Below are 13233 nucleotides of genomic sequence, written 5' to 3'. Positions count from 1 at the left end.
CTTTACATTTATCAAGCATTTTCTTTACAACTTTATTATAGTTATTTTAATAAATTTACTTTAAGCATCTGTAAACTTCTAGTTAAGATTCACACCACTCCAATTTCATAAAAAAAATCTAATAAAAAAAAAAAAAAGAACAATTTATATTGTTAAGTATTTATGAAACGTTTTAATCCAAATCAGCAGATACAACTGGATACAATAACAGAAATCGATGTCATGTTTGTCCATTATCCATAGGGAATTTGCAAGCGCGATATATTATTAGCCTACATGAATTTCGAAATTTTGTGTGGCCTATAGGTTACTAATCTAAAAGTGGAGAAAGACATACTATAACCCACCTTTTTTGGTTTCCCTATGTGAACGCAGAACTTTGTAATTTTTCGGGCCACAAGTCTTCTTTTTTTCACAATGAATCTTTGCTCGTGGTAGCTAATTATTACTGTAGGCTACCTCCCCCACTGGCGTTCATTCTCAACATCTGTAATTTTGTGTTTTTGTGATCAGGATGTCTTATTAAAGGCCTATTTGACAGGTGATGGAGTGGTATTTGAGCAACGGAAATGCTGATGCCCTGACTTTCAGAAAGGAAAAAAAATGTTGTTGCTCCTCCGGGCAAATCTTGTTGTTTCGCTTCTATTCATTATTAACGATCTATATACTTCTATTATATTAACAATCACGTTCACTGATCGGGACGATTAGGACCACCGATGTGTATCATACAGTCTGACAATGTGACAGTGTGCCATTGCGATCTCAATGTGTTTATATCATACAGTCTGACAAGTAACAATCTTAAAGGACTATAAAAATCCTACAGTGTAAAGCGAGCTTAACATCTCCTTTTGTGTTCCATGGAAGAAAAAAAAAGTCATACAGGTTTGGAACAACATGAGGGTGATTAAATGATGACAGAATTAAAATTTTTGGGTGAACTGTCCCTTTAACAGTTCTGATATTTCACAAATAACAATGGCTGCAGTTTCACTTCTGCAGTGCAACCCACACCCTTTAGCTTTAGATTTCTCTGTTCCCTCTTTTCAAATCTTATATGGTCCATATTCAGGTGAGGACAGATTACTGCACAAACTTGCTAATTCTGTGACAGTATCAAAATTAAACAACGGTCTTCCATTTCCTTCACACTTTCCCATACGCTAAACACTTAACAAACAATTGGGTTCTATTTAATGTGACAGCAACCAACCTCTGATTTGATTGCCTTACTACACTGCTGCATAAAAAGTTTGCTCTTACATCAAACGCTTATTTGAAGGTATGTACTTCGCTTCACTTCGACTTCTAATTTCACAATTTTCAGTGATAGATGCAGGTTTCCACTCATGTTTATTTCCTCAGCTGACACTGTCTTATCACAGCAACAAGAAATGCATAAGTCATGGAATAAGTTAGAGTTTTATAATTTAGAAAATGTGATATCAAAACTGACAATAAGGCTAAGCAATATGGAATACTCAGGTCATCCAATTTAGTCACATGAGGGCTCTGTAATTATGAATGTGGGTCATACAAGTTAATTTCAGCAAGAAGAGTCCCAGAGCGCAGAGCTGATAGCAGTCAGAGCTTTCTGCTCATGAGAGTGATGGGCTCACACGTGTGCTGTTGAAAAATCTACAACAAGTCCATACTGGCTGCTCCCTGCTTAAGATGTGAGTCAAACTACATCAGCTGCAGCTCCAACTGGCAGAACCTGAACGTCCACATATCAACACATCACAACAGGGCTGCTGACTGACATTACAATCCACTTTCAAACCTTTTGGACCTCAATGTAGAGATGAGATCCATATCAGATTTTTTGTCATCTTTGGGAGTCACTTGAGTTCAACTAGGACACATATTTGTAAAGTCATAATTACTGGAACAGAATTTGCAACATAAAATTAAAGGGGGTACTGTCATATTTTATTTATCCAGATACAAGTGCAGAAATGTACAGATGTGATTTAAGCTATTTTGCTAACTTTCGCCAGACAATGGAGAAAAAAAAAAAATAATATATATATATATATATATATATATATATATACACACACACACACACACACACACACAGAGCTGTGCTAAAAAGTTTGCATACCCTGGCAGAAATTGTGAAAATTTGGCATTGATTTTGAAAATATGACTGATTATGCAAAAAAACTGTCTTTTATTTAAGGATAGTGATCATATGAAGCCATTTATTATCACATAGTTGTTTGGCTCCTTTTTAAATCATAATGATAACAGAAATCACCCAAATGGCCCTGATCAAAAGTTTACATACCCTTGAATGTTTGGCCTTGTTACAGACACACATGGTGACACACACAGGTTTAAATGGCAATTAAAGGTTAATTTCCCACACCTGTGGCTTTTTAAATTGCAATTAGTGTCTGTGTATAAATAGTCAATGAGTTTGTTAGCTCTCATGTGGATGCACTGAGCAGGCTAGATACCGAGCCATGGGGAGCAGAAAAGAAATGTCAAAAGACCTGTGTAACAAGGTAAAGGAACTTTATAAAGATGGAAAAGGATATAAAAAGATATCCAAAGCCTTGAAAATGCCAGTCAGTACTGTTCAATCACTTATTAAGAAGTGGAAAATTCGGGGATCTCTTGATACCAAGCCAAGGTCATGTAGACCAAGAAAGATTTCAGCCACAACTGAAAGAAGAATTGTTCAGGATACAAAGAAAAACCCACAGGTAACCTCAGGAGAAATACAGGCTGTGTGGTTGTTTCAAGGAGCACAATACGACGATACTTGAACAAAAATGAGCTGCATGGTCGAGTTGCCAGAAGGAAGCCATTACTGTGCCAATGCCACAAATGACAACACCTTGACATGCCTCACAGCTTCTGGCACACTGTAATTTGGAGTGACGAGACCAAAATAGAGCTTTATGGTCACAACCATAACCGCTATGTTTGGAGAGGGGTAAGCAAGGCCTATACTGATAAGAATACCATCCCCACTGTGAAGCATGGTGGTGGCTCACTGATGTTTTGGGGGGTGTGTGAGCTCTAAAGGCACGGGGAATCTTGTGAAAATTGATGGCAAGATGAATGCAGCATGTTATCAGAAAATACTGGCAGACAATTTGCATTCTTCTGCATGAAAGCTGCGCATGGGACGCTCTTGGACTTTGCAGCACGACAATGACCTTAAGCACAAGGCCAAGTTGACCCTCCAGTGGTTACCGCAGAAAAAGTTGAAGGTTCTGGAGTGGCCATCACAGTCTCCTGACCTTAATATCATCAAGCCACTTTGGGGAGATCTCAAACGTGCGGTTCATACAAGACGACCAAAGACTTTGCATGACCTGGAGGCATTTTGCCAAGACGAATGGGCAGCTATACCACCTGCAAGAATTTGGGGCCTCATAGACAACTATTACAAAAGACTGCATGCTGTCATTGATGCTAAAGGGGGCAATAAACAGTATTAAGAACTAAGGGTATGCAGATTTTGAACAGGAGTCATTTCATTTTTTTCTTTGTTGCCATGTTTTGTTTTATGATTGTGCCATTCTGTTATAACCTACAGTTGAATATGAATCCCATAAGAAATAAAAGAAATGTGTTTTGGCTGCTCACTCATGTTTTCTTTAAAAATCTCTAAAAAAATTCTCCAAGGGTATGCAAATTTTGAGCAATTATATATATATATATATATATATATATATAAAAAAAAAAGAGTAGTTCAACCAAAAATGAAAATCCTCTCATTTTCTCACCCTCATGCCATCCCAGATGTGTATAATTTTCAGACCTGCCAACCTTAGGAAAATATATTGAGTACCACAATAGTGCAACGCTTAGTTCACATGCTTTTGCACCACTTCGCTTTGCACACGGTCATTCCCCACTCACTGCCATATCAAGTTATTCAACATATAAATCGGCTATGAAGAAAACAATACAATCATACATGCTTGAGAAGAACTCTTTTAATCTTTTACTCACTTGCACTGCACTGGGCTATATTATAATATACAGTGAAAGTCAAAAGTTTCAGTACACCTGCTTAAAACCATTTTTTTTCATGATTAATATTTCATTGTATGATATGTGTGCTTATACAAACTGATAACCATAAGTGAATTACATTCAATTATTTAATAAAAATGGAAATAATTGATTTTGTATATTGTAACATGTTTTCATTTTCAAGTATTTACAGAAACTTATGTTGTGATGTAAAACAGCCAATTATGAATAAAACCCAAGTTTCTGTTCAGGATTTCCATTTTATTTAATAATTAAATAATTGAATCCGCTTATATAGGCACACATCATATAGGCCTAATGAACAATATTTAGCCTATTCAATAAAAAATGTATCTAGAAATGTTGGCCTTTGAAACTAGAGGTTTAGCTACATTATTACCTGAAGCTCCTTGGTGGCTAATGTAAAAATCATAATTGCACAATGTGCAAAATGCATGAGGGGCGGAGGCAAAGCCACTGCTCTTGATACTTTGTGAGGAACTTCTGGGAGGCATAGACTCGCTTCTTTTTAGGTCTGCTTCTCGCTCTCTCCCTGCCAGTTCCTCCTAATCTGATGCCATGTTTATTTTAACTGCAAGGCGCACACACACACCTCCCGGTAAATTTGTAGGTAACGTTATTTATGCGGCATGTGCTCTCGCATTTTTTTTATCCTGCCATGATCTGCTCCTCTCATTACGGTGATGGGTTTGCCTGCAATAATAATTATGAATACGGTACTATGAAAAGTCACGTTTAACAATCTGCAACACACCTACCATATAACTTAACGTTACTACCAACTTAAATGCCCGGTGAACAAGCAAGCTATCTTGCAAATTACATAATGTTAGACTAACGTTACTAACGTTAAATATTTTCCCCAAGGTTGGCAGGAATGCGTTAACTCAGTTCATAATTTCAACTTTCCACATCCACCCCAGCCCATTTACCTTTGCAAAGGAGTTAAAAGCACCGTCCTCATATGAGGAACCAGCCAGACGGAGTGAGGAGGGGAACGAGAGGGATAAAACCTCTTTCATATTGCTGTCGATTTGCAGTCTCTTGAAATGACTGACATTACGCATTTGTCAATCATCCCCGCTTGATATCTGGGGGAATGTACCCAGCGCTATGATTGGTCGAACTCTTCTTCTTCTTTTGCTTTTCGGCAGACTAGAAGCAGATGCTGTAAGACTTGAGTACTGCACGTACACAATTGAACACAAAGGCATCACCAGCTTTTTGCGTAGAGTGACAAATCGTACCAGCGTACTTTGATGTCAAAATGCGTACCTGCTATGCAAAATGTGTACAGATTGGCAAGTCTGAATTTTCTTTCTGCTGCTGAACGTAAACAAAGATTTTTAGAAGAATATCTCAGCTCTGTAGGTCCATATAATGAAAGTGAATGGTGACCAAAAGTTTGAAGTCCAAAAAGCACATAATGGCAGCATCAAAGTAATCCATATGACACCAGTGGTTTAATCCATGTCTTCTGAAACGATCAAATCGGTTTTGGGTGAGAACAGACCAAAATATAACTCCTTTTTCACTATACATCTTTCCATTGCAGTTTCTAGGCACATTTGACCCTGCACTCTGACCCCAGCTTAGCTGGGATATGTGGAAAAAAAAGAATTTCACTGTATATGTGCAAATGTATAATGTGTGATAAATAAATTTAAATTAATTAAATTGTTTTATGATTTCAAGCTCGACGCATGTGCAGAGGGCTAGATGGTGCTAGGAAGTGTAATCGAGCTTGAAATCATGATTGCCAAGGAGATTTTAGGTGTCAAGATTTATAGTAAAAAGGAGTTATACTTTGGCCTATTCACAGCCAAAACCAATTGGATCGCTTCAGAAGAGCACAGGAGTCATATGTATTACCCGTTTGCGGCTTTTATGAGCTTTTTAGAGCTTCAAATTTTTGGTCACCATTCACTTGCATTGTATGGACCTACAAAGCTGAGATATTCTTCTAAAAATCTTTGTTTATGTTCTGCAGAAGAAAGAAAAGTCATACAAATCTGGGATGGCATGAGGGTGAGTAAATGATGAGAGAATTTAAATGTTTGGGTGAACCATCCCTTTAACCCAAAAATGAAATGAGTCATAATTTACACATCCTCATGTTCCAAAGCTGTTTGACTTTCTTACATCAGACACAAAATTAGATATTTTGAAGAATGAACATCCTGGTCTTTTCCATACAACGAAAGCATAGAAACCAGCGACTGTCAAGTTTAATAAAGGTTGGATGTCAATGGCTAACACTTCGTCTTGTAACCAAATATGACATGCCAAGATTGAATATTAAGTGACAAAGATTTGGAGTGAAAAACAAGTTTTGGTCTGTTCCTCACAAAAAAAACATTATATGGCTTCATAAAAATGGGAATAGAGCTGTTCAGCTGCGATGTCAATTTGTAGGTGAACATGGAAGTGTAATTCTCCATGGGTTCCCTCAGGATTTGCCTATAGGCTAATGGGGTTTTTGAACTTACGAGTAAAATAAAGTCTGGGGTAAACAATACGTGGACGTTTTGTGAATGTGAATTTTGAAGCCGCAAAGTGTTTTTTAAAAAAGTATGCAATTCAATACGGCTTAAACATTCACGTTTGAGGTATGAAAGTGTGTAATTTATGTTGTAGACGATACATGGACGTTTCTTTCAAGTAATGTTTACCACAGACCTTACATTACTCATAAGTTGAAAAACCCGACTATAAAAGCACATAGGAAAATCCCGAGGGAACCCATGACGAATTCTCTTCCGGGAGCTGAACAGTTCTATACAGCGCACGAGTCATATGGACTACGTTTATGATATTTGTAAGGTGCTTTTTGACTGTTATGGAGCTAGACAGTCTCTGATATGCGTTCCACAGAAGACAGAAAGTCATAGTCTAGTTTGAAACAACATGAGGATGGCTACAGGAAACTACCAGCCACAAGATGACATTATGGCGATAAACAGTGTTCACAGAAGAAGACCTCTTACCTCTCTGGCAATGCTGCTCAAAGCGTCATCCTCCGCTGAAAAACGATTTTTAATTTGGGCTCGTTTTCGTCCGGATCCTGGCGTCCCCATGTTAGCAGCAGCTCCACGGCCAAATAAGGATCAATTTACTTCCCGTAATATTCTGCGGATGAAGACAAAAATTATTGCTTACAGTTTTGTTTGAACAAAGTTGAATAAAATAAAAACGTAGGATCAAATGTAGGTTAGATAAGCCTGACATCACACACTCTATCTCCACACACCCACAAATAGAGGCTTAAGTCATGTGTGTCTGGGCTCAGTGCTGATCAACACCAGACACACAACATACACCTAATAATAAAATTCACATGCATGAAGCACTAGTCCTGCAGGGGTGCAAATGTTCCTAAGGCTTTATTTTGATTCATAAAAGGAAAGCAATTTCATATGCTCTCTTGTGAGTGAGTGACCATACGATGAGCCTTGAAAAGCACTCAATTTTATATAAGCAAATTAGAGGACAAATACATCAGTCATAAAAGGGTTTACACCTTACACTAAGATATTTATTTTAAAATTTATTAGATATCACCTTTGTCTTTGTCATGTATTAGCCTATTGTGTGACTATAAACGCATGGCCAGTATGTCAGAATATTTTAAGTACAGTTAAATGTGTAAATTCTATAAATACAAATCTATATATTGATATTTCTGCAGATGTGCTATATATAAACCAGCACTCATTCAGCTGCGTGACAGACTAACTTGAAGCACTTTATTTTCCAGAATACAAAGATATAACCAGAGAGCTTCAGTAAACAAATTAACTATAATTTAACGATGTTAAACGTAATTAAATATAATAAATACTTCATATATTAAGTAAAATTCAATGTTAGTGACATCTAGTTAGCGGTTAGCTTGCTAGCATGTCCTTAGAGGCATAAAGTATGTAAATGTCACAGAACTCTCGTGCTGTTAATTCACGTATTACACTGCAGTGACCTGATTGGACTTTCGTCACAGTTGGCTCCGTTAGTGCCGTTTTCTTACCGTTTCTGTCCGTCACTGTTCCGCTCGGCACTCGGGTCTGTTCTGACTGACTGGGACCCGGGCGCGTTCCCGCTGACTAGCACGAGCGCGATTCGCGTGCACCCCGCGCGGCTGTTCGAATGTGCGCGCGTTCCCGCGTGATAGTCAAAACTGGCACTGTCCGTCACCTCAAACCTTTCCAAGAATACGGCTTATGTTATGTCACGGAAGGCTTGAAAGCACCGTGTCAACGCTAGTTTTTCTGAAACACGCTAAATCACTGGAAAAGTTGATAAATTGTGTTTGTGGGCGTTTCTGAAAGTCAGAAGTGTTTTCCAGCTTCGCGCTGAAAGTCCCGGATGCTGGAAAAGGGGTGTAGCGTTTTAACACGCCTAGATAAACTAGTAATCAGTAGTAACCACTACTAATAAACTAGCCCTAACCCTAACCGATATACCCTAGTCCCGAGCCCAAGCCTAACAACTAACTTTAACCCCTCACCATCTAATCATAGTCCCACACCTAATTTAAACCTAACCCTATTATTTACTGTTTATAATCTCAACTCTAAAACTGACAAGTCTCCTTTTTTCTTAATGAGAATACGAATCATTTACAGAAGAAAACATATATTTGTTTTAACCTAAAACAAGAGGACAGACTGTCCAACCACTAAATAAAATGTTCTGTGTTACCATTACATTTCCAGTCTAATAATGACCTCTAGCTGTTAAAGGTGCACTCCGTAATGTTTTTCCACATTAAAAAAGTTTTTCTCCTAAATAAATAAATATTAATTTTGAAACATATATATAAAGTCATGACAACTGGCATGAGATGAAGATTCCAGTTACATCCGTAACCTTATAAAAGCTGTTTTATTCTACACGTAGAGGGTCCCCTCATGGGGGCTGCCATGTTTGAATCACATGACCAGCCGAATACTACTCGATTAATCTTCGTTACCGCCTTGATATTGGACACTTTCACACATGGATTAAATTAATCATGGCTGATTGTGAATGGGGATTTTCTACAATGGCATCAGAAAATGAAAACTTTTGTGTTTGAATGATGCTGCATTCATGTCACTAGGTATCAGTGTAAATCCAAGATTACTGAGTGCACCTTTAAAGACGATGGAGGACAATGGATATAAATAAAATTAAACAATGGCTGTTTCTCTATGTGCGTTCTTTTGTGTTCTTACATTCTCTGGACTCGTTCTACGTCATCATCCACTGCTGAAGTTCGATTTCAATCATCAAGAATGGCAGTACAGAGAATGCAGGAAATGACCTGGATGTGTCCTTGAAATCGAGGGTGCATTGAATGGTGACTTGTGGGCAAGAACTCAGAACTATGGTGACAGACGAAGGACATTTATCGTTTTGTTTTTCCTCAAGAGTTTCCCGCTGTAAGCTTGCAAAAGTCTGATGGCTCGTGAGAGTCGTTATACTTCGTCACCATTCTTTTTTTTTTTTTTGAGGGGCATCATTTTAATACAGTAATAAACATAGAGAAAATGAGTGTTTACAGACTTTATTCTTTTAATGTGTCACTAGTCCTGCAAAACCTCACTGGTGTGATGATATTAGCTGTCACTGGTGTGATAATGCCAGTAGTTAATTGCGCAGTAGGAAGATCGCAGCACATCTCAAAGATCGCAATAGATGCGTTCTACAGTGTTGGTTGTAGATGGGGAGCCCGGGGGAGCAGTGGCCCCTCTTGACAGAACCCCTCATGTGCCCACCCACTCACAGACTGATCCTGCACGGCCCCCCCATGAAAAAATCCTGGCACCGCCCCTGGCATTCCACTTTCTGTCCTTCCGAGTTTGTTCTTCCAAGGTAGCTTAGCAAGACTGGTCTTTATAAAAACACAAGTCATTCTCTGCGTTCTTAGAATTGAGAAATAATAAATACTCATCCCAATAAATACTTATATAATACATATATAATATATTTATGTAATAAATACAGAAATAAATCAGTCAACGGAAGAATAACTAAATGTAATCATTAGAGAATTGAATCACTAAAGATGTAATATAATACAAATTTTGTGAAAATGTAAAGGCATTTATACCATTGGGCCATTTATTTATTATTTTTTGACAGGTTTGGTTTTAAAGGGATAGTTCACTCAATAATTAAATAAAATTCTCTCATCATTTCCTCACCCTCATGCCATCCCAGATGTATGACTTTTTTCTTCTGCAGAACAAAAAGGTTTTTAGAAGAATATCTCAGCTCTGTGGGTCCAGACATTGCAAGTGAATAGTGACCAGACCCTTCAAGCTCCAAAAAGCCCATAAAGGCAGCATAAAAGTAATCCATATGACTCCAGTGGTTAAATTCATCGCTGTGTCCGAATATCCATACTTCTCTACTATATAGTATGCCAAAAACAGTACACCAATGGAGTAGTATGTCCGAATCCACAGTATTCATGAAGCAGTAAGCGAGAAATACCCAGATGACCTACTATTTCTGGCAAGATTTCACGTTTAAAACACTGGATTTAAAAGAACGGCGGTGAATCTCGAAATAGCTGGCACTTCTCAAGTGCTATAAGATAACTGATCCTTGTGCTTAAATGGTGCTTGTTTAACAAAACCAAAGCAGATCTTTTTCAGGGTTGTTATTATTACATCATATATTCGGGTCACGAGACAATACCAACATCCCCAGATGAAATTTGTCTGAAATCTATTCATACTACTCGCATGCATCCCTAAAATAACCTACTGTTTTGCTGGCAGATAAGTTAGTCCTTCATCAAATACAGTACATACTGTAACAGTATGCGGCTTCGGACGTAGCACATAACTTCAGAAGCGATTTAATTGGTGTGGATGAGAAACAGATCAATATTCAATTTTTTTTTAACTATAAATCTCCACTTTCACTTTCACATTCTGAAAGTGAAAGTGGAGAGTTATAGTAAAAAACGGATTGACATGTTGATCTGTTTCTCACCCATGATTGCATTGCTTCAGAAGACACTGGAGTTGTATGGATTACTTTTATGCTGCCTTTATGTGATTTTTGGAGCTTGAAAGGTCTGGTCACCATTCACTTGCATTGAAAGAGCCTACAGAGCTGAGATATTCTTCTAAAAATCTTTTTTTGTGTTCAGCAGAAGATAGAAAGTCATATACATCTGGGATGGCATGAAAGTGAGTAAATAATGAGAGAATTTTCATTGTTGGGTGAGCTATCCCTTTAACATCTGATGCACACTGTGACGCACTGCGGGAGGCGCTAATGAGCTGAAAAGGTCCGTTCGCTGACGTCATTACAAGAAAAAGAACGAACGTCGCCTTGTTATGACGCGAGTTCAACGTGTGTGTGACATTGGTGTGGTGTGAATTATCTGAACAGGTATTCTATTACGTTATTTATTTATAATATCTAACATCACTTTAAAAGAACGTTTTGCCAGTATTTAAATAGACCGTGATTTACTGCTTTTGAAAGCATTCGAAATAGCATGGAACAGTTAAATAATTGAAGGGGCGTTTTGCTATTTAAATTCACAAAAATATTTTATCTTTATCTTTGTTTTGACTTTCAGATCAGTATGGCCCTGTTTCAGTCAGGATTGATTCTGCCCAAACTGATGCAGCAAAAGGCTTTCAGGTAAACACTATATTATCGTGTTTTATAAGCTCAATGTCGATTTCTTAATCTTTGAGGGTACCTATTTATTTATGTCAAAACCTTGAAATTTACAAACTAATGTTACACATATTGGTCAAGAATCATTTTATCATGATAGCTGTACTGTTTGTATCATTATCATGAAAGATGTACTGTTTTTAGCCTTTGTAATTCACTTCTATCCAGACATGGCTCACTGTGTGATGTCTACTTGAGTGTATGTTAAATGTTGCACTGTAGTTCCTAAAAGAACGTCATTTTGATTCTGTTCATTGCACTGCAATGTGTAAAAATGACATTAGCCTTGACTATAACCTCCAAGTACAATCATGTCTCACAACTTCTGAATACCTAATGTCATATTAAGAATCTCATGTCATTCCAGTGTCTCAGCAGCTATGGCTGCAATTCAGAAGTTAACACGAGTAAGAGTGGTCGACAACAGCGCTCTTGGGAATGCCCATCATCACCGTCCACCAAAGGTCATTCATGTTTACACCAAGAATGGAGTTGGTAAAGTGGGAGACAGAGTTTTGCTGGCTATTAAAGGACAGAAGAAAAAAGCTCTCATAGTTGGTCATAAGATGCCTGGTGCTCAAATGACACCACGCTTCGATTCAAATAACGTTGTTTTGATTGAGGAAAATGGAAACCCCACAGGAACTAGAATTAAAGCTCCTTTACCAACCCAGCTGCGCAAAATGGAGGGAGACTATTCTAAACTTTTAGCCATTGCTCAGCGATTTGTGTAGATCAGCGTTTTCTGTATTCTGGGAGGGAAAATCCCAAATGAGTCTCCTCTATCGAACTTCCTGTTTTTGTAAATATCAAAAGAACTGTTCTTGCTATTCAAGACATTTGTTCTCATGGTTGCTTGCTGAATAATTTATAATAAAATATATGAATGTAACTATATTTCTTTTGGTACTAATGTTTTTAGAGATTGTTACAGTAAACCGATTTCACTTGTTTCAGGTTTCCAGTGCACACATCGTATCCGAACATGTTATGAAATAAAACATGGTCTGATCATTGTAGATCAGTGACAATATAGACACAGAGTGTATGCATTTGTTTGCATCTAAGGCTTTTTTAATAGGATGCAGTGGTTCATCTTGTAGGAAAACTCAGTGGCACTCAGTAGACAACCTTTTGCAAACACTGGTCTTTTAGGGAAAAATGCAAAACTTGATGCACACTTGATATTCATTTCATGCACATGATTTTTCTCAGATATTCCAACAGCCATTACTTGAGTAGTAAGAGGAGGCCCTCTTTAGACATTTAGTGTCTTTAGTGTATTTTTCACCTACAGTGGTTTTTCTCTGTAGTGTAGCTTAGATTTAGAAAAACTTAAGAAAACAAGCAGCACTTTTTTCTAATGAGGTAAAAGCATTTCTATAGATCACAGAAATGGGATTGTTGCATGAAGAGTTCGGGCACTTCACAGCACATTCTCGTGTTGGACTTTCACCAGTTGGTCACCTTAACTGCACATGGTCATGAAGAGCCACTATGTAAAAGGGAAAAGTAAGAGTAATA

General features: G+C 37.7%; 3 protein-coding genes across 22 annotated transcripts in view; 1 reads left to right on the top strand and 2 right to left on the bottom strand.

Moving 5' to 3' along the window:
* LOC127412194 (leucine-rich repeat flightless-interacting protein 2-like) overlaps positions 1-8354 on the bottom strand; it is a 46742-nt gene extending 38388 nt beyond the window's left edge. For 4 of the 20 annotated variants that reach the window (XM_051648361.1, XM_051648362.1, XM_051648364.1 and 1 more), the window contains exons 1-2: positions 8048-8334; positions 7011-7152 (exon numbers count right to left, since the gene is read on the bottom strand). In XM_051648361.1, coding sequence (XP_051504321.1) covers positions 7011-7100 — 90 coding nt within the window. In that variant the 5' untranslated portion in view covers positions 7101-7152; positions 8048-8334. Of the gene's footprint in view, positions 1-7010; positions 7153-8047 lie in introns of all 20 variants that reach the window. The other 16 variants (XM_051648358.1, XM_051648359.1, XM_051648360.1 and 13 more) reach the window with 11 other exon arrangements.
* A 2976-nt stretch (positions 8355-11330) lies between these two features.
* Positions 11331-12606, top strand: mrpl14 (mitochondrial ribosomal protein L14). Its single transcript, XM_051648400.1, has 3 exons — positions 11331-11412; positions 11606-11670; positions 12077-12606. Exons 2-3 carry the CDS (start codon positions 11612-11614, stop codon positions 12441-12443), a joined length of 426 nt encoding a protein of 141 aa, XP_051504360.1. The 5' UTR covers positions 11331-11412; positions 11606-11611; the 3' UTR covers positions 12444-12606.
* A 151-nt stretch (positions 12607-12757) lies between these two features.
* LOC127412196 (calpain-1 catalytic subunit-like) overlaps positions 12758-13233 on the bottom strand; it is a 30610-nt gene continuing 30134 nt past the window's right edge. The window contains exon 22 of the mRNA XM_051648377.1: positions 12758-13204. Coding sequence (XP_051504337.1) covers positions 13178-13204 — 27 coding nt within the window. The 3' untranslated portion in view covers positions 12758-13177. The remainder of the gene's footprint in view (positions 13205-13233) is intronic.

The sequence above is a fragment of the Myxocyprinus asiaticus genome, chromosome 21 (assembly GCF_019703515.2).
Source record: "Myxocyprinus asiaticus isolate MX2 ecotype Aquarium Trade chromosome 21, UBuf_Myxa_2, whole genome shotgun sequence".
NCBI classification, from domain to species: Eukaryota; Metazoa; Chordata; class Actinopteri; order Cypriniformes; family Catostomidae; genus Myxocyprinus; species Myxocyprinus asiaticus.
This window is presented reverse-complemented; position numbering and strand designations above follow the sequence as displayed.